General features: G+C 42.8%; 1 protein-coding gene across 2 annotated transcripts in view; it reads left to right on the top strand.

Moving 5' to 3' along the window:
* Window positions 1-19,351, top strand: part of FAM124A (family with sequence similarity 124 member A) — a 55,971-nt gene extending 36,620 nt beyond the window's left edge. For both annotated transcript variants that reach the window (XM_037377954.1, XM_037377953.1), the window contains exons 3-4: window positions 2,505-3,244; window positions 15,304-19,351. In XM_037377954.1, the coding sequence (XP_037233851.1) occupies window positions 2,505-3,244; window positions 15,304-16,092 (1,529 nt within the window). In that variant the 3' untranslated portion in view covers window positions 16,093-19,351. The remainder of the gene's footprint in view (window positions 1-2,504; window positions 3,245-15,303) is intronic.
* The last annotated feature ends 389 nt before the right edge of the window (window positions 19,352-19,740 follow it).

Below are 19,740 nucleotides of genomic sequence, written 5' to 3'. Positions count from 1 at the left end.
AGTTCAGGGGAAGTTTCTCCTAGCTCCTTGCCTCGTATTTCTGCTTTTCTTATGTTTCTCTTTCACTTACCAAAACAGAAATGGCTGCCACTTCATAAACACAGAAGCCTCGTAATGGAAGGTGTAAAGGTGTTGCAGTAAAAGCATCGTTGCTGGCATAAAACAGATACTGAAGCTCTCTGTACTGATTTGTTAGGTTTTCCCCCTTCAGCATAGTTGCTTCTAGCTCAAAAAAAGGTGATATGCTCTGCTGTATGTATAATCCTAGCTCCTAATGATGGCTTTGTGCCGTGCTTTGGTGGTCTTCTGAGGCAGGCGCTGCGAGCATCTGGTGCTGATGGGCACAGGCAGTGATGGCTGCAGAATACTAATGCTGGGGCTGGCTCCCACAAGGCTCCACTTCTGAAAAATGCTTTAGCCATTCAGCATCCATGCACCATGCTGAGCAACAGGAGGGCAGAAAAGCCATGCTCAGAGATATTTTTTTTTTCAATGCAGAGCAAGAAGCCGACAGGAATGATAGCTCTTTGCTTCACATTGTTGTGCCCAGGCTTCTTTCAGAGCTGCAGTCATTTATATGCATAAATATCAAGCCTTTCACTTGTTGCAGGCTTTGCTAGCATTTGTGTAACAAAGGAAACAGAGGGAGAAAAGAGCTGAACATCTTCTATTCCAGTCTTAGAAAATGAATGACTGCGTAGCTATGGTGATTACTTTTTTCTGGTTTTATTAGATCACTGTCCTCTGCAATTTGTTTTCCTTCCTGTCCTGCTGCCACATGTAAAGGACCATGAGAGGACCTCCCCCCACCCCCCCTTTGTCTTTCTCCCACACTGTGACTATCCATAGGGGATATCTCAAAAAATTACCTACCAGTAACAATTGTCACAGCAAAGCCTCTTGCCATGTACTGACACAGATATTTTTCTTTTTTTGCTTCATATTTTTTTCCTCCATTAAGCATCTGACAAAGCCACTCCACATCACCCATTTCTTGCAGAGGTATGAGAACTCTGCTGTAATTGTATTTTTTGGTTTTTTACTTGATTTTTCTATATCTCCCCCAGGCAAAATGTATGCTTGCTATTTGCTCTGCATACCATATCTTTCTGCAGCTTCTAAACTGAGGCTGGTGGTGTATTTACCAGTCATGTCTGGAAAATGATGCAGTTGCATCCAGCTTTTCTCAGGGTCCTGCAGCTACTGTGTATTGAAAGACAACTAAAATGCACTAATTGAGTAATACTGCTTTTCCATTAAAGCAATTGCTGAAGTATCACAGGAATGTTATTCTGATGCCAGGAGGGAGGAGGGAGAGGTTAGTACTGATTACCAATAGGAGGGGAAGCAGCCTGTGAGACAGTCTCCCTATTAAATGTAGTCTGCACAATGAAAAGCTTGGGAAGCCTTTCTAAGGCTTCACACATTTAGGCTTTGTGCCCAGGCTCAGGGTCACAGACATGGAGGTGGTTTCAGAACACCGCACAGGGGGAACCATTTCTGCAAAAGTATCCAGATTACCTGGATAATTTATTAAATTGTCTTGGATCTTCATTCACATGCATCTCTGTTGGCATGCAACTCCAGCAAAGCAGAAGTGACAGTTTCTCCCCAGCCCTCCAACCAGCCCTTGCTGCGTTTCTGAGCTTTCAAGGAGGTTTCAGGGATAACAACAGATAGAGCCCCTGTGAAGATTCCCAAGGCTAACTACAGGTTTCTTTTTTCCCCCTGAGTTAGTGTAACTTTTTGTGCTTCCTTCTCTTACCACTCTTCCCTAATCTTATAAAAACCTTGAAGCAGTAGTATTATGGTCTTGATGGTCTGAAGATATAAACAGTGCAGGATTTGTAGGGACAAGTAATATCTTTTCCTGAAGAAGGACTTGTGTGCCTGAAGGCTTGTCTGGTTTTTTTCACAACTATATCAGTTGGTCTAATAAAAGATATTACCTCTCCCTACAAACTTTGCCTTTACTTATTAAAACAGTTGCCTCCAGGACACAGAACACTCTTAACTGGGTGAAAAACTCCAACGTCAAGGTGATGGAGTGGAGTTCAATGGTGTGATTTCCATGCCCTGAGCCATCTGGCACAAATTAAAACAAGATGGGATGAACACTCTCCACCCTGATCATTCTGCACATCATTAGTGCCACTTTCACCCCTACTCTATGTCCATACTTTTGTCTTTCCTACCTCTCAGCTGTATGGGGCAGCTCTTACCGAACACAGAAACACATGTTGGGTAATGTCTTTCGGATTCTACCTCAGTAGAAACAGCAACCCTTATGGTATGCTCGATGGAACTTCTCTGTCTTCTGGTTATTTTCTTGGCTGCTATATCTCTGTACATCAGTTCTAGTTTGTTGTAGGTTAGCTTGAAAGAGATGGGGGGGGGGGGGGGGGGGGGGGGGGGGAAGCCCAGTGTGACTGAGTAGACTGTTCCTCCAATATTGACAACCTGGTTACAAATCTTAAAGGTTGCTTTTCTTTTTATACTTTCAGGTGAACTTTCTGTGGAAGGCATACAAGACCCATTCCTTGTTAGTGTACATATTATCACAGATCCGGGTGAATCCAAGACTCTTCAGCAAGCCATTGATAAGCTTCTAGCCTGGATCCATCCAGACCTCCAGCTGTTTCGAGTCTCAGAAAGGCGAGTGCCCAAGGAGCGCAGGAAGCCAAGTAAGGCTGGTGTTTCTCAGCCAGCCCTTGCCATCATTCTGTTTCTGCAGGAAGAATATGGAGAAGAACCCATCTTGCAGCTCCACGAAACCTTTCAGCGGCCACCTTGGCATTACCACCACACAGAGCGAGTGCATGGGAAGTTCCTCCCTTACATGCCATGCAGCCAGGACTTTTACACCTTGGCTCCAGAGACTCCTCTCTGGGCCATTCGCCCAGTGCACTACGGGAAAGAAATTATCCGCTTCACTATATACTGCAGGAGTGAAAACTTTGTTGACATTCTGAAACTGTACGAATTAATACTGAAAAGACCAGTATGTCAGAAAAAAGTGGACTTCTGTGTTTTTCCTGTCTATTCTAACATGGAAATAGACATTCAGTTTTCTTTAAAAAAACTTCCGAAGGGCCAGGTGCCAATGCCAACAGAGTCAGCGGTGCTGGAGTTCAGAGTGAAAGATGTGGGGCAGCTTGTGCCTCTCTTGCCCAACCCTTGCAGCCCCATCAGTGAAGGCAGGTGGCAGACGGAAGACCACGATGGAAATAGGATACTTTTGCAGGTAAGTTCAGTACCCAGAGAAACAGAAACACATTTACTGGTTTTGTGCAGGAGAGCTTAAGCTGCAATGGCAGCCAGGAAAGGAGGCTTTTCTTTTTGCTCTATCCTAGATGAAAGAGCCAGGACAGTACTGCTAAAGAAAGAACCTGAAACCCCTTGCTGTGTGTATAACTGATCAGGAAAGCAGTTGGTGATACTCACCAGATACCCGTCAACCTCAGCTTATGCAAAGAGCAGTGCGAGATGAGGTAGCTGTTTAAAACAATGAGGAGGCAAGGAATTATGAGCCTGAGTGGAGAAATGATGGCTAGTGGGTGTAGTGTTATAAGAAATACAGGCACAGAACCAACAGAGGTTTATAAGATAGCTCTCTGTTATTAGGTTTTTATGGAAGACAAACAGAATTTCTGATGGTACTCATTATTTTATATATGTGATAGTACTCATATATATGTAGCATCACAGGGTGACAAACTGATTCTCTTTCGCACAGTGATTGTCAGGTGGTGAAGGAAAAGAAATGCACCCTGAAGAGCAGCCCGAGAGAGACATTCCCACAGACGCTCTTCTTGAACTAATCTCAAGTGCTTGTAACCAAGTGCTGAAAGAGAGTTTATTCGTTAGGACATCCGTAGGCACGATATCTGGGCAATGTATCAGCATGCTCTGCTTCACTACGCCATATCCAAGGGAGATAAAGGGGATAACAACCAGCAAGCTTTTAATAGCTGCCTGCCCTGCAAATGGGGTATCTGTGGCAATCCAGAGCCAGGCTAATGTGCATTCCTGCGCTGCAGAGGTATTTACTGCTGCTTAACATTTGAATCATGTTGCACCTTTGGAAAGTTGTTGTTCAGATTTCAAAGAAGAGTGTTTTGTTAGAGTGAATTGCATTTATGAAGCTTATCAAATTGCCTGACCTTGTTTCTGTGTGCCATCCTTCCACTGTACAGACCTCCCGGTGTGCACAGAGGTATGTACCACCCCACCCCCAGCACAGTGCCTCTGGGTTTGTAGCTCCTGGGACTGAAAATCCAGGTACATGGGGCTTCTGTGTGCTGGTAAGTCACGTCCAGGTGGTGGTAAAAACTTTTGTGCCACTTTGCAGATGCCACCCGCAGAGGAACCCCATGCCAGAGGTGAACAGAATGTGTCCAGGACTCGGGAGGCAATTCAGCTTCCCTGCCCATCTGCCAAGACAGTCACCGGTTTGTCACGGTTGTTGCTCGCACTGTAAGCATACCTGTGCTAGCCTGAGATAACCTGTAAACTCAAGCTTACAAGAGCCATCACAAACCTTTTACAGAGAAACCACATGCACTTGTGGCCTTTTTCCCTGTTCTTTTTCAGGAGGTTTCTGCTATGTTATATAACTTTGGTTTATGGCATCTTGCATTGGCTTCAAGTAAATTGAAGGGAAGGGTAAAAAAAAATAAATAAATAGGGCTTCTAAATAAGGCTTTCAATTTCAAAACAGGGAATTTTCAGAAATAACAGGTGCCAGACAGTACGGAGGTGAAACAAGACTTGCTGAACAGCAGGCTGAAGTAAACCCTTCAAAGAAAATTGGAATAAGATTTTAGCCATATGCACTAAAAGAGTGAAAGCCTGCTAAGCATGACCTCCAAGTGAAATTAATTTTTACTTCTGTTTTCGCTGAGGATGTTGATGCTGAACAGGAAGGCAAAATGGCAAATGGGAATGAAGTTACAGAAGTGGAAATTATCACACTGGAAGTGTGGCAGAGCAAAAGAAGTTTAATGTATGCAAAATGGGGGGAAACCAGAAACTTTGGATCTAACTTATGCTATTGTAAGTCATGAAGACTAGGTCTTGGTATACAGGTTTTAAACAAGTCTGTACAGTCAGAAGTAGAGCTCTGTAACTAAACCAAAGGGAAAATGTCCTGTTTGTACTCAGATGACTACAAGCCACCAGTGCAATATGGACATGAAAAGAGATGTGCAGTCTCTGGTGTGTTAGTATCCCTTAAGGAGTATGGGAAGTGCTTGTGCTATTGCACAAGGTCCCACAGGCCTCACCTGTCTTCAGCCCTGGGCTCCAGAGAGGGGTGGGTGCAGGGAAAGGCTCTCCCCCCATGCAGAGGAACGGAGAGACAGTCTTACAAATGGAAACTGGAAGATAGGGTCATCTGAGCCTAACCAAAGGAAGTCTGCAGGGAGCTCTGACTGTGCTTGGAAACTATACCAGAAGGCAAATGACAGGAATGAGAAAAAACGGTCGTTTCACTAAATGATTCTTCTGGCACAGGAACAAAAAGCTGTGGATAAACAGATCTGAGTTGGCAGTTGTACATACTGATGGCCAACTACGTAACAGCCTCCCAGCAGATGCAAACAGGTTAATACCTAATTCAAGACAGGATGGTCACTTAAGGAAAAGGGATTATACAGCAGAGCACAGGTGTAAGAAACACTGGATTTGGTGATCCATGGACTCATATTCTTTTAACTTGTTCTGAGTTCAAAACAATTATAGTAGCTACCTTTTAAAGTAACAGGACTACCTTTTCACTTCTCACAGAGTTCTGCTATTAACAGTGTCATCACTGCCACAGCATTGGTCATAACTTTCACTTCTTCCCAGTTATATGAAACCACACAATGTCCTCCTAGTATTTTTCAGCCTGCACATCAGTGCTTAGTAATGATCCCAATATTTCTATTTGCTTCATATGGATACTGCAGCTTTTTACAGACTAAAATTATCAATTATACCCAAAATGGTAGATTAACATCCCTGTTAAATTACAGGCAGTTTAATGTCTGAAGTTTGAATATACCTCCATGGTTAGACTGATAAGATGTGACCTCTTTATTTTTCTTGGTGTGTTTACAAGGACTTGGATACTTGCCAGCCAGATTGATCCATGCTCTTAACCCATTTTACAAATGCAATTACCAAGGGGCTTAGATAAAGTCAGTGCAAGAGAAAAAGTTATTCATGGGCAGGATAAATCTGTTTAATGCCACAGAAACTATTTGTTCATTTGCAAGGAAGCCTTTCAAAATTATTCTGTCACAGTAGCTTTTCCACATTGGCACGTTAGCTCCAAGGGTGCAGCTATATACCAGCTGAGGCAAAGGGTAAGCTTCAGTTGGCTTTAGCAGGAGCAAGGCTTAAGGGCACGTTTGCATCCTGTGGGAAGACACCCAGACTGCTTCACCAGTGCTATGCCCAGAAGCAGGACCTCTGGGAAGCTCTTGTCAGTGCAGTGGGAAGAATATGTAAATAATGTAACTAAGAATATACCATATACCGGTATACCGAATATACTGCCAGTTTTATAGGTCACGTCCATATTCCTGGCAGCCTCTGGGTATAATCCGCACAGAGACAGCTGAAGTGCTAATGAACTTGCACTCCTGGCAGCGCAATGCGGGAAGCAGGAGAGGTTAATAACTATGAGACCAGCTTGGCCGTGTGTGTTTGGGAAGCACGGATAGTGAGCAGAGAGAAGAAGGTGCATAGATGGCTTCTTTAAGTTATGAGAATGTCTTTGGAGAGGGTAGGAAAGGCAACATAACATTTTGGCAGAATTTCCTAGCTGCTCTACGTGGGGGAGTGGGGGGACACAACATGCAGACATACCTGGGAGGAAGACAGGTGACAGTAAATGAGTAATCTCACCTAGGTAGTGGCTTGGTGTTTAAGCGTAAGACCTACTGCCATTTTACATGCCAAAGGGTGCCTCAGCTGCCCAGAAGGGGTGTCTTGGCAGATTAGTCTCAGGACCTACAGGAGGGCTGTGTCCTCCTGGAATGCCAGGCGGGCACCCTAGGAGATACCAGAATGGACCAAGCGTCTATGTTCGGGTACCTGATTCACCCTGTAATAACCAATTTCTTGCTGAAAGCCCTCCTCCTCCCCCATCTTCAGCACCAAGAAGCAAACAACATTGTCGGAAAGCCAAGACAAATAAAAATCCTGAGAAATGCATGGTTTGTTACCAGTCTATGCTAATCCTGCCTGAAACAAGGTAGCCAGATAGTAGTTGTAAGGCTTTTATGCCATTTATTGTGTTAATGAACCTATACAGTTTATGGGGTGGCTATTTTCTGTCTAGTGTTGCTATATAAACCATTGAAGTAACAGTGCAAATGTTAACTGATCACAGCTTTCTTTAGAGGGGGGTTTATAGCTGATTTACTGAGTTAATCGGCCAATGCTCTTCTTACCTATACCAGGCAACCATGACATTGAGTTCAGGAGTGGTATAATCATATTTAGGAAATATGGTTTATTACCTGAAGCCTTGGTTCTGAGAAAAGATTGCTTGTGGACCCAACCATTAAAAATTATGAACCTGTTGCTGTGCTACCTGCAAGCTCAGGTCTCTGCTGCCTTGGAGATTTCTCCCTCACTGGGTGTACAAAACAAGTACTCGAGATCTGCAGTCAGGCAGTAGTTACCCCCCTATTGGTTTTGTGAAGTCAGCTGCAGTTGTTTATGTACAAGGTCAGTATGTTACTGTTGAATACATCCTTGGAGTTGCCAGAAGTCAGCCTGGCGGTGCAGGTGTCTGCCAGCTGCATACATAAAGGCATTCTGTGCTGGGCATTTGCAGTGCAAAATGCCTGAAGATGGGAAGCAGCATGAGGGTTACATGCATGCATGGACAACAGCAAATATGTTATACAGCAAAAAGAATCAATATCTTATAGCTAAAACCTCTGTGTTTATTCAGTGTATTATATAATACGGGTGTCTGTGAGACTCGTGAACACATCTCTTTATGCCCTTTTATCTGAGGCCATGAGGAGGAGAAAAGGGCCTATATTTGCCTCAGCTTATTTAAAACATGTATGTTATCTGCATGAAAAAGTATGGTTGTAGTTGGACTTCACACTCAAGATAGCTGAACGCAGAAATCTGGAAGAGAGATTTTTCTATGATGCATAACTGACCCAATGGGTATTGGGGAGCAGAGACAGTGCCTTCTTACAGGGTGCTGGAGACCAGCTGCACCTGAAGCAAGGAGCTGGGAATGCAGAAAATACCCTGTCTTAGATATATGGGTAGCAAGGATGGGTGTTACTGAGCTGCTGAGTCAAAATAATTACAGGATCTGAGGTTAGGACAAAGTTTTTCCTTTTCCCCTTCCAGCCCCAACTCAGATGAAAAGAAACATTTTCTCTGCAGCATGAGGACTGGTTTGCCTTTCAAACTTATCTTGGCCAAGGAGAGTCAAATCTTGGAGGCTCAGGGTTCGCTTCTGTTTTTGCTGAGAGGTTTAGGACGCAGATCAGTGTGGTCATGGTCACTTCAGCTGACCCAGCAAATGCATCTGGATCTGCATTTCCTCTCGCCAGCACAAAGCAGTGTTCCTTCTCCTTCCCGTAGTTTCCAGTTTGGGTACCTTGTTGGTCATCCAGTGTGATGGATGATCTTGATATGATCAAGATAATATGATCTTGATAAAACATGTAAATAGTCCAGGAGCATTAATCTGCTACCATTTTAGGGGCCTTGGGCTTAGTGGGACCTCTGTCTGATGCCCCTGCCTGAAGCATACGGCAATTTAGTCTCCTGAAAATTGAAATGCTTTTGTCTGCCTAAAGTGTCAGCAGGCTCAGTAAAGAAATGGCTTAATGATTTGTAAAATGGTGAACACAAGGTCAGACTGGGTGATATAATGTACCCCTGTAGTCTTAAATGTAGTTAAATCATCTGGTCTCTGGTACTCAAAGCATTACTAACTGCAAATTCTGGGAAATAAAGGAAAGAAAGCACAGTCCCACTGCTACAGTCAAGTCACTACGGTTAAGTACAAATAGAAGAAAGATGAGCACGTAAACCAGGAAGCAGAGAAGGCAAAAAGGAAAGACAGAAGAAGCAAAGAGAGGGCACTTTTGCAGGGAACAGTTTAGTCTGCAGGAAGGAAAATGGAGGTGAGAAAAGAGCTTCAAGCTTGCTTGAATTAATAATGCAGGTAGAGCAGATCTGAACATAAAAAGGAAGAAAGGCAAAGAAAAGCATCAAGTACAGGCAAGGATGTAGACGGGGAACCTTTACAAAAATTGCTTTTAGTTTCTGTTGAAACTGGTGAAAGGGAGACTTTTGGAGTAAAAATTGACTTGGTCAAGGAGGTGTCATAAGCTGATTTAATTAATCTGGAAGTCTAATACTAGCCTCCTGTTTTTAAAGATATTCTACTCTATTTTTCCTTTCATTTTAGTGCCATAGCTGTTTTGTTCTTCTTAGTGCTTCTAATTGGTTTGGGGGGGAACACAGCAAATCGGTCACTAACTCAAATAGGAGGAGATATTGTAGTTGTTCTTCATTCTAAGGTACTTTGTCTTTTCTGTTAGTGCAGTTATGTTTCATGGCATAGTAAGATCCCTGATGAATCTATACACCATACAGCAAAAAGTCTTGAGAGTGAATATATTTAGTGTTACAAGGCACCCGCCTGTTCTAGTTTTGTGTACACAGTACATGCCACTTTTCAAATATGTTCAATTTTAAGTCAAATTTGTCCATTTTGCCTTTTGATATGCTGTCCTTCTGAAGACATTTTGCTTTTCAAGTAAGACTTATTATGATAATACTGAGGACTAACCTCTGCCGCTTTTTCATGTTTTGTTTTGTTTTGTTTTTTTTCCCTGGACCAATCCCACTGGTTTTAATACAATTAAACAAACACCGTTGCACTCCTATTGAGCACACCAGGCAAAATCTGGGCTCGAGATGGTGATGTCATTGCCATGCTGGCTGGGTTCTGACCTCAGCGGAGCCTTGCTGGCAGTGCTTAATACAGATAATGCGTAATGAGATCACTATCTGCTTTCTTAAAAAGATTACTTAAAATAGACTGCAGGAACACTGATGGATTTTTTGTGTCAGGTATAAGCAGCCCAAGTGAATTCAAAAGTGCATTTCTGCGAGGTTCACCCCAAGTTGTTTATGGCATTCCCAGATATTCATCATTAAATTCTTCTGCAGCCCATTGTAATACACAAAGACTCTAAATCCCTCCAGGCTTCACAAAGATCTGTGCAGAGATTATATATGAGCAGCAGATTAGCACCAGATGAAAAAATCTGTCCTGTTAGAGAGCTAATCTGTTCAGTCAATGGCCGGGTTTGTTGTGCATCTTTGTGGCGAGGTCTGACAAATCTCTTTCCCTGTATTTGGAATTTCAGTCATAATCAGCGTGTCAGTTTGGATCAAGTCTTTGTCCTCTCAGATGGCTGACCCACTCGCTGGCATCTCTGCTGTGCTTGGGCCTGATGCAGACAGCATGGCCGTACCAGGCAGGGCTCTGCCAGGCTGCAGCAAGCTAACAGGTGATGCAGAAAGCAAGCTGTGAGAAGGCTGAAAATAAGGACTTAAAAAAGAAAGGAATTCAGAAATTAAAGCAGATGCAACTGCTTCCAAAGCCAAGGGCAGTGTTGAGGAGGCGGGGGAAGGCTGTTCTGCAGAAAAGAGTAGCTGCATCTGCTTCACACTGTCCTCAAGGTACAAAAATAGGGTTTGCTGTTTTCAGCATCCCATGGCATGAAGGGCAGTGGAAGATTGGCGTCTCCTTGCTTGTCGTGGTTTCTCCTGCGAGCAATCACACCTGGAAATCCAGTTTGAACTTTGTGGGACTGTTAGGCGCTGTAAGGTTAAAACAAAGAGGCGCAATCACATGAACACACAGGCTGCATGCAGGTCTCCGTATGGCATGACAGGGGTGGTGCAAGGGAGCACAGTCAATGGCCTTGGAATGGGACTAGGAACTAGTTTTGCCTGAATTTTAATCCTGACTAAATCATGGAATCCTCTCTGTGATCTCTGACAAGTTACAGAATGTAGATATAGAAAAGTCTTATTAGTCCACATAATCCAGTTCTCTACAATATAGGATTAGTCTGTAATCTTTATTCACTAGTGTTTCATAAGATGGAGCTTGTGACGCTCTACCTGTAGCACAGTTGTGCAGTCCAGTATTCTCACAGTCAAGAAAGTCTTCGGATATGTTGCTTTAAGATGAAAGTATTAAAAAAAATCTCCTCCTATTATTTCCTCCTTTTGCCCATATCATGAAGAGCAGCATTGGAAAACAGGTCTTCTAAATCATAACACATCTGAAAAAAAGATTGAGGTCAACAATTCCTCCTGTAAACAGAGCTGTTCAGAAATGAGCTGTGTTAATGACATCTCTTGGCATGCCCTGCAGGCAGCCATCCTAAGGGCAGACTGTACTTGTCCCCTTCTCCTTGTTGATCCACCATTGCCTCCTGCCAGGTCAGCTGGGCTTCACCAGGAGCTGTGACCCAGTCGCAGAAATAACAGCAAATACCTTGTATAAAATGAAATGCTCTTATTTGTCCACAGAAACATGAAAATAGCTAGGAAAAAATGTTTAAAATAACAAACCCCTAAAAGTAATGCCTTACCTAAAGTAGATTTTTCTTGTTAGTGTAAGCATGTTCCAGTTACACCAGGTACTTAAAGCTGTTCAGCTGCACGGGCCAGGCTGCCCCCTCCAAGTGGTCCCACTTAGAAGGGCACGTCTCCTTTCCTTTGAGTTTCTACTTTTTTGTCTGTATTTCGGTTAGAAAGTTTTTATGTGAGAGCCCCAGCGTTTCTAGCAGGGATGTTTAATCCCACCCCATCCACTTACTCTGGTGTTGCCCTCCAGCCCATACCCTTGTGGGTGATACCTGGGGTAAGCATCCTTTTGAGTACTGGCAATTTGGTTGCAGCTGTAGTCATTGTCTACATCCTACATATGTCTACATATCTACAATCCAAAACTAACACAAGCTGATTTAAACTGGAGAGTTTGTAAATATTGGAAGGAGCTCAAAACAGCTATTCTTGTGCCTGTGCTTTATTCCCAAAATGCTTAAGACTTTACCTGTATCAATAAATTAAACATGCCTGGGAACATTCCCAGGCGCTGAAATCCCTGGTGTGGAGTGGCCTGTGCTTGCAGGCCAGGCAGGATCCAGCCGATACCTGCAATTACACAACTGAAACAGACACAGTGACTCTCACTAATGGTGACCTGAGAGACCAAATTAAATTACTTTTTCTTTGGAACATGTGTCAAAAGTTATGTCAACAAATAAGTATAACAAATTATTACCGTCATCTAAATGCATGAAACTTCTACTAGTGTGCGAAATAGCTCCTCTATACACCAAAGAAAAATTAACACATGGGAGTTATCTCTGCAGGATTAGGTTCAGCTCCAGATTGTACGTACCTAAAACAGACATCTAACTGCAAGTATTTTTGTGTGAGCTACAGCCTGTGTTCTCACTGTAGTCGATGGGTATGTACTCAGTGCAGCCCAAGGACCTAGAAAGCAATTCAGCTAACGAGACACAGGAATTTTCTGCAGGGAAAGCCGCATGGCTCTCTATACTCCATGAGCTGTATTAACTAGGCAATTAAATCCTACCTGTGATGTCTGAGGGCTCTGTCTTATATGCGTATAGACAGATGGTGTGGGCTGTGCAAGGTAAAGGCTAGGCTTTCATACTGCCCACAGAACTCTCCCTGGTGCAAGTGTCAGATCTGTTCCAAAAATCCTTGTTTCCAGGTGCATCTTTGTCCTAGTTGTTACCAGTGCTTGTGGGGCCAAAGACCTCCTTTCCTTTTCACAAGTAAGACCACTGCACTCGCTTGGATCCTTGGTTTCTTTGGATGCTTGATCTGCCAAATTATCAGTTAAGTCTACAAAAACACAAGAATACAGCATAAAACCAAGCTGTGGTCAGGCAGTTCGTGATTTTCCCCCTGAGCAGTAGGAAAAGTGTTCTGGACTTCTGTTGGCTCACCAGGCGTGGTGGTTGAGTCCATGTAGTGTAGCTGATATCGGAGCTACTGCAGAGAAAAAAAGAGTAACTTTGGTTAATGCAAACAAAATATAATGAGGAGTGTTTTCTTGGACAAACCCATCAAAAGAGTGCAGTGATTTGGTTGTGGACTTTCAGCGTGTCAGATTGTTATTGCTGGGTTTCCCAAAAAGGTCTTCAGTTAAGAAACAGATGGTATTTTCTTCATAGGCACAAGCCTTTTATCTTGCTGAGTAATTTTTTAAACAAATTAACTCACATGTTGCGTAAATAAAATAATGTTGTGTGTAGAGGTCTAAACTGATTTCTGGTTAATGTTTTGTTGACAACTTGACTCCTTTTATTTGATTCTCTCGTACTCATTTTCTTACCAGTTAATGAAACTGCTACACTACTGTGGTTAATTTCCCCATTACTTCATTTAATTCTTTATGGCATTAAGGAAAACAGCTTATTATATTATACAGAAATAGGTTGTGAATTAACATACCTCATTACGGATACATTTGTACCTATATTCATCTACAATGCCTAAGTGAACCCCTATGATCTAGCTGTCCTGTAAATCACCTCTAGCCATGCAGTCACAAATAAACAAACCATTTTTTGCAAATGTAAAAATCCTTTTTTGCCTATAAAATCACTGCAATAAAACCCAGAAGATGGTTATGACAGATCTGGGTCACTAAGACAATGTGACGTGCACTAGCAAGATGTTAGAAGCAGCAATGTATGGAGTTCTTTCAGAGACAGGGGATACAAAGGACCTCCTTGGCTGCCAGGTCTTATCCCTTTCTGTCATGTCATATAATCTCTTTGGTCAAATGATTGAGCTCCATCTCCATCCATTAGTCACCCCAGAAGACTCTTCTACTTCTGTTGTGATTAGAAACCTTTTATTAGCTTGTGGTTCAGGTTTTTTAATGGACAGTTAATCTTATGGTGGGTTTTTTTTCCTTGTGGCTGCATCATTTTCAGTTTGGTTTTATTCTTTTTCACATAGGCATGATTTGAGTCACGTGCAGCATGCTGGATGAGGCCTTAGCAGTGTTGTCCGCAATGCATTAATACTTTTTTAACTCGCTTGAGACTGCCCAGGGTCATGGTTGTCACAGCCTTGCCATTTTAGTAGCACATACTGGCCAAGATACCTAGTCCTTTCTTCTCTGTTGTTTCCAACTGGCAAGTCCCATAGCTAAGATCATTGTTTATTCTGAAGGCTATGATCTTGCACTTTGTCCCATTAGTCCCTGTCCCTTTTGGGACAGAAATCTAGCCTTTTGTATTATGCAAGAAACTACAGTAAGAATTTAAATTAAACTTTTAAAAATGCAAACCTCTGAAAGCCTTACTGAGATAAGTGGGATGATGAAAATCCTTGATTGCTCAAACACTAGGGCCTCAGTTCAGTTACCCACGCAACAGTGTCTAATCCCATAGGAAGGCCACCTGCCCTCCAGCTGCTTTTTGAGAAGGATGTTGGCTCCCCATTTGTCACAGCTGCTGTTCCTGTTCAAATGCTCGAGTATCTGGCAGGTAGGCAACTGAATCCTGCCGTGGGGCTGAGGTTCAGGTCCAGATTCAGATCGTAACCATCAGGTTAGGTCTTCAGTCTAGGTGTCTACAAGCGAATTAGATGTCTGTGCTTAAAGTCATTTGGAACCAGTTAATAGAGCAAGCGGGTTCCAGAGCATACTGCTCAGCTAACCAGAGATGAAAAAGAAAATGTGAAAGAGTTGAAAGAAGTAGTAAATTCCCACTGAGAAGACTAGAGAATGACGTTGCTTGCTAAAGGCATTTTGATGTTTCAGAGGAAAAAACCAAAAATATTTGCAACACACAGTAAGGAAGAAATGAGAAATAATAATGATGGCAGCATACATCTCCCATTTTTTCAGTTTTATTCTTTGGCTGTCCACTAAGGCAGTAACTCTGGAAGACAGAATATGAATGAATCTCAACAAGTCAATAGGAAGTGAGGATTCTGAGCTAGTGTAATTTAGCCCACAAGGCAGGGCTCCTTTACCATTTATTCTTGTTGTCTTCAAGGCTCCTTATGTAAATATTTGGGATTTTGGCAGGGCATGCTTTCTTTGTTATTGAAGTGAAACATTTGCTGCAAGCATACTGAATGAAGTCTGCTTCATAATTATTTGCAGTAACAACTCAGCAACAGAGGCTTACATTTGTAAGACTGCCAATTCTGTATTAATGTGATCTTCTTTCCTCCCTTTCCCGGCTGCAGCAAGCACGCAGTTGGTGTAGGAAGTCTGCAAAGCAGAACAAGCAACCATATCCATCTGTGTCAACATATTCCCGCTCCACCACTCTGCCAGCCTTTCTTCCTCAGAGCCACCGATCTGTTCCTGAGCAACCAAAAGAAATGGATCAAAACAAGGTACATCAGGCAAATGGCCTTGGTCATTATCTTGGTTTCTCCCAGCAGGACTTGAGACACAATGATCGAGGAGACTTCACACGCAGATCCAGCAGCGCCTCCAGCATTTCACGGTCGTTTCAACGAAGCAAGTCTCTGTTCTGCTTGCCCACAGTGAACTGCTCTTCAGCCTCAGAGACTTCTCATTTCAGTGAACCATCTCAGTTTTTTAATACTGGGTCACCTGCAACCAGGTTAAAAACATGGAGATGCAGCCCCAGGCTTAACATTGATGACTTGGAGGGTGCCCAGGAGACTGATGTAGACACGGGGATGAAGCTGTCCTTCTCAGACTTGTCTGTGGTCTCTGCGTATTCTGCCCTTAATGGATTTTGCAGTGACTTGGAAGCTTCTCTTCCCCCCCAGAAACAAACTGTTGGTAAGGCTAAACAGGCAGCCACCGGCGCGAGGCCTGTACCAGCCATGTGCAATACCTTTGAGTCAGTTGATGGTTCACTGCCTTCTCTTTCCGAATTCACATCAGCATCTCTCTCCAAGCAGCACAAACAGTCCTCGAGAGCAGCTCCTTGTTCTCTGGATGATCATGGTAGTGTTTGCCCAGCTTTACCAGTTAATGAAGAAGAGTTTTACATCTGAGGTTTCTCTGTCTTACACCTTCCAGGGCAAACATGTTCTCCTTGTGAATGACAGCAGTGGGCCCACTTTGAGTGTGCAGAAGGTTCCTCGCTGGGGAGAAGGTGATGCAGCAGAGCATGCTAAATATTTGAAGAGAACAGTCAGATCCCTCAGAAATGGGTGCCCCCAAATTATGTACAGTAAAGCGGTCTAGGTTTGCACCCGTTACCTTTGCACTGGAGAAGGTGACCAGCACAGAGACATTTCCACTGCAGCGCAAGGTGGATGGTTTCTATGACTGACCCTTGGACTGGTGGTGAAGGAAATTCTGGAAGAGGCACATAATAACCTGTTTTTCTTTGGCAGACAATGAAGAGTAATTTGTGACACTAAACTGCTTTAACTTTTCTGAGAAACACCCTTAACTCAGGAAAGATGGGAAGAGCAAGGGGTCTTCTTTCCCTTTCACAAGTTCCAAAGGCAGCTCTAAGCACAGCAGGTCCGGGTAGCATGGTTACAGTGAAGTCAACCAAGAATTTTCCTGTGAGGACACACGTGGTTCCTTGTAACCTCTGAGAGCTGGCAGTGGTGAGGTGGGGGAAAAGCTTCACTCCTTCCCCAGGGAAGAGGAGGCTCCACTGTATCTCTTACTCTGATAGTCCAGGATTCAGAAAGTGCCAAAAGGGAAACCTTACAGAACATTTTCAACCCGTTCCCTCAAAAAGCCCATCCTTTCCCATTGGAAAGAAGCCATCCAGGCTGCTGTCCAAACCACTTGTGTAGACAGTGGTAACCCAAGTAAACCATGTTTGCGACTTCTAACTCAGGCAATACAGGGCTTACCTTTTTGGAATACAAAACAAGGAAGATTACCCAGCATTTTTATATATTGCTACACCACTAGTTCCAAATGCATGGCAGCTCCCTATTTTTTAAGGGGTCATTATTTTTCTGTTAAAAATAAATAATGCAGAAACTTACTCTTCATATTTCCAGTGCAAGCATACTTCTTTCTGGGGAAAACACATTTCTTCTCAAATACCTCTCTCCAAAGGGAGAACAAGTCAAATTTTACCGGCTTTTCAAGCAATGTTTTTAAAAAATGCATACTCGATACCCTGTTTTGCTCCAACTAATTTGTTACTTTTTTAAAAAAAAAAAAGGTAAGAAGCTGATAGTACGACAGCCAAGTACCTTCACCAGATTTAAGTCATGTGAACAGGTTGCATCATGCATGTTCTGAAAAGTTACATTTTTGGCAGAGAAGTAGTACTGATTGCAGCTCTGATCTAGCCAGTGAGAAAATGACCATGTTAAAATGTGTATGTATAATGCTCAATGTAATCTATACACAGGTACAGATGCTGAAGACCTACCATGATGGCATTGTGGTGGATGGAATAAAAATACATTTGTGGAGAAAAATGTTTGCTATATTATCAGGTAGTTTTAATCAGAAGAATTGCTGCTTTGAGGGGGGGGGGGGAGGGGGGAGAGGGGAAGCACACAAAAAAAAAAGAAAAAGTACACACACACTCCAAATAAGAGTTATTATAAAAAGTGGATCAGCTTCCCTGGCCCATTTAAGTAAACGCACAGTTTATACAAACAATTCTGGGAGAAAGCCTGGGAAATTTGAGTATAGATTTATAGGGGAGGGGGGAGATTCCATTAAACCTGCACCCCCAAGCCAGAAGAGGCAAGAGGGATAGTCAAGAGTCAGGATGCTACTCCTCAAGGCTTTTTCCATTTGCCGTCATTTTCTCCACACAGGGAAAGAGGCATCCAGCTGAAGTCCGAGTCTGCTCTCTGTGAGATGCTATCATAGCACATACCAGAGGTAGACCTTTTCTTTTGTGCTAAACACCATGTATATATAAATAGGAAAATCTGTCCAAGCTCTGAGAGTGCAGGAGATTATCAGACTTCTCCTGCCCTCCAAAACTATTTAGGCTTACTGAAGTCTTGGGTAAACTGTTCTCTTAAGAAATGTCTGGGGCCAGAAATAGTGCCAATGAAGGATTTGTCATGGTGTGCATGTGTTTACCTGCTCTGTACTCCTTCAGAGTCCACACAGTCTTTGCTCTGACTTCTGTGGCCTTTATAGCAAACCCACTCTGAACGCAGTGGACCCGATTTATCCACAGCTGTGCTTTATGTTATTGTTTGCACACTGTCAAAATACATGTAAAACACTGTGAGGTCAGACCACTTTTTTTTTCCATCAGCTTGCATTTCACCATACGAGCAGTGATGCCTAGGACAGTCAGGCTCCACAAGTTTAAACTTATGATTCGTTATATTCTGTCATATTTGTTGCAGTACAAAAATAAATGATGAAATAGCGTTGTATGTTTATGGGACAGCCATTGTATCAACACTAGCCATTTCCAGATATGACAACCAACAGGACAAATTTGGTTCAAATCTGTTAACAATTTTAGTATTCATTATTTGAAACAGGAAAAAAAAAGGGGGCCTTTTCACAATATTTTAATAACATAGATAACATTTGATCTGAACGTGAAATCAAAAACTGGTTTGAGCTGATGTGTCTGCCTGATCCTGGATTCATGCCGACATCCAGACTCCTGACAAGAGCTGACTGGGGCTTTTAACGAAGAGGAGGCTTTGAAATGTCTTTCCAGTTAGGATGTTCCTCTGCAAGAAAGGGGTTCAGCGCATCCGGGGTCCATCTCCCGATGTGGCAGGAGCCACTGGTACTGGAGCTCTGCAAACAAGCACAGGACAGCTCAGGTGCCAGTCGCGAGGCTCATGCGTGGCATTAACTGGCAGTTCCTTGAGCAGCTCAGCTCCAGATTTTACCACGTTAATCTTAATGGGCACAAAGCCAAACGACCTTCCGTGGATTCTGAACTTACGCTGTCTCCACTGGTTCTGTCTCCAAGTATTTCTGTTCTGTTTACTGATTCTTAACTAGAAATGAAAGATTCAAGTGTTTACATTGATGGTGCTTGTAACCAAATTCTGGAATATCTGAGTGTCCTACTGTCAGGAAAAAGAGATGGTAGTGTACAGAAAACTTTTTGTCTGTAATAAAGAAAGCCAGATTTTGTTTCACTGGAGGTAGGCTTCATTAATTAAGAAGGGGCTGATCTCTTCAGAGAGTTGAATATGCACAAGTGTCACGGCATTTACTTATTGTTTTGGTTAAATTATGAAAAATGTCATTTAAGAACTGCAGGTTTCCCCTGAACTTTCTCTCCTTCTTACCCCAGAATTCATTGCTTCTGTGAAATAAAATAGAGATGAAAAGTCAGTTGTGCTTAACCTTCTGCGTGTTCGTTTATGAAGTATTGCAAACTCACTGACTGGTTTAACTAGGCTTCAAAATGATGGCAGTGACACAAGCTCTCCTGCTCTTGGCAGTGTGTGTCAGTGGGATGATGACAAAATAAACATAGCAAAAATATTTTTATGTTGGACTCAGCTTTGCCTCTGCAGACCGGATCTTTTAATTCTCATTGTGGTGTTGTAAATCATTTGCTTCAGTAAAGCTGAATGATAAAGTAGGAACTGTGACACATATTGGTAATCTTGCAGGCTTAAATCCCATCTTGGTTTGTTTCATGTACGTTGGTCTTCATAATAGTCTTTCCCTCTTATTTCCATCAGTGTGTTGTGTTACCTATTAAACATTTCTTTATT

The sequence above is a fragment of the Falco rusticolus genome, chromosome 2 (assembly GCF_015220075.1).
Source record: "Falco rusticolus isolate bFalRus1 chromosome 2, bFalRus1.pri, whole genome shotgun sequence".
Classification (NCBI taxonomy): Eukaryota; Metazoa; Chordata; class Aves; order Falconiformes; family Falconidae; genus Falco; species Falco rusticolus.
The sequence above is the reverse complement of the archived record's forward strand: the minus strand, read 5'-3'. Positions and strand labels throughout refer to the sequence as shown.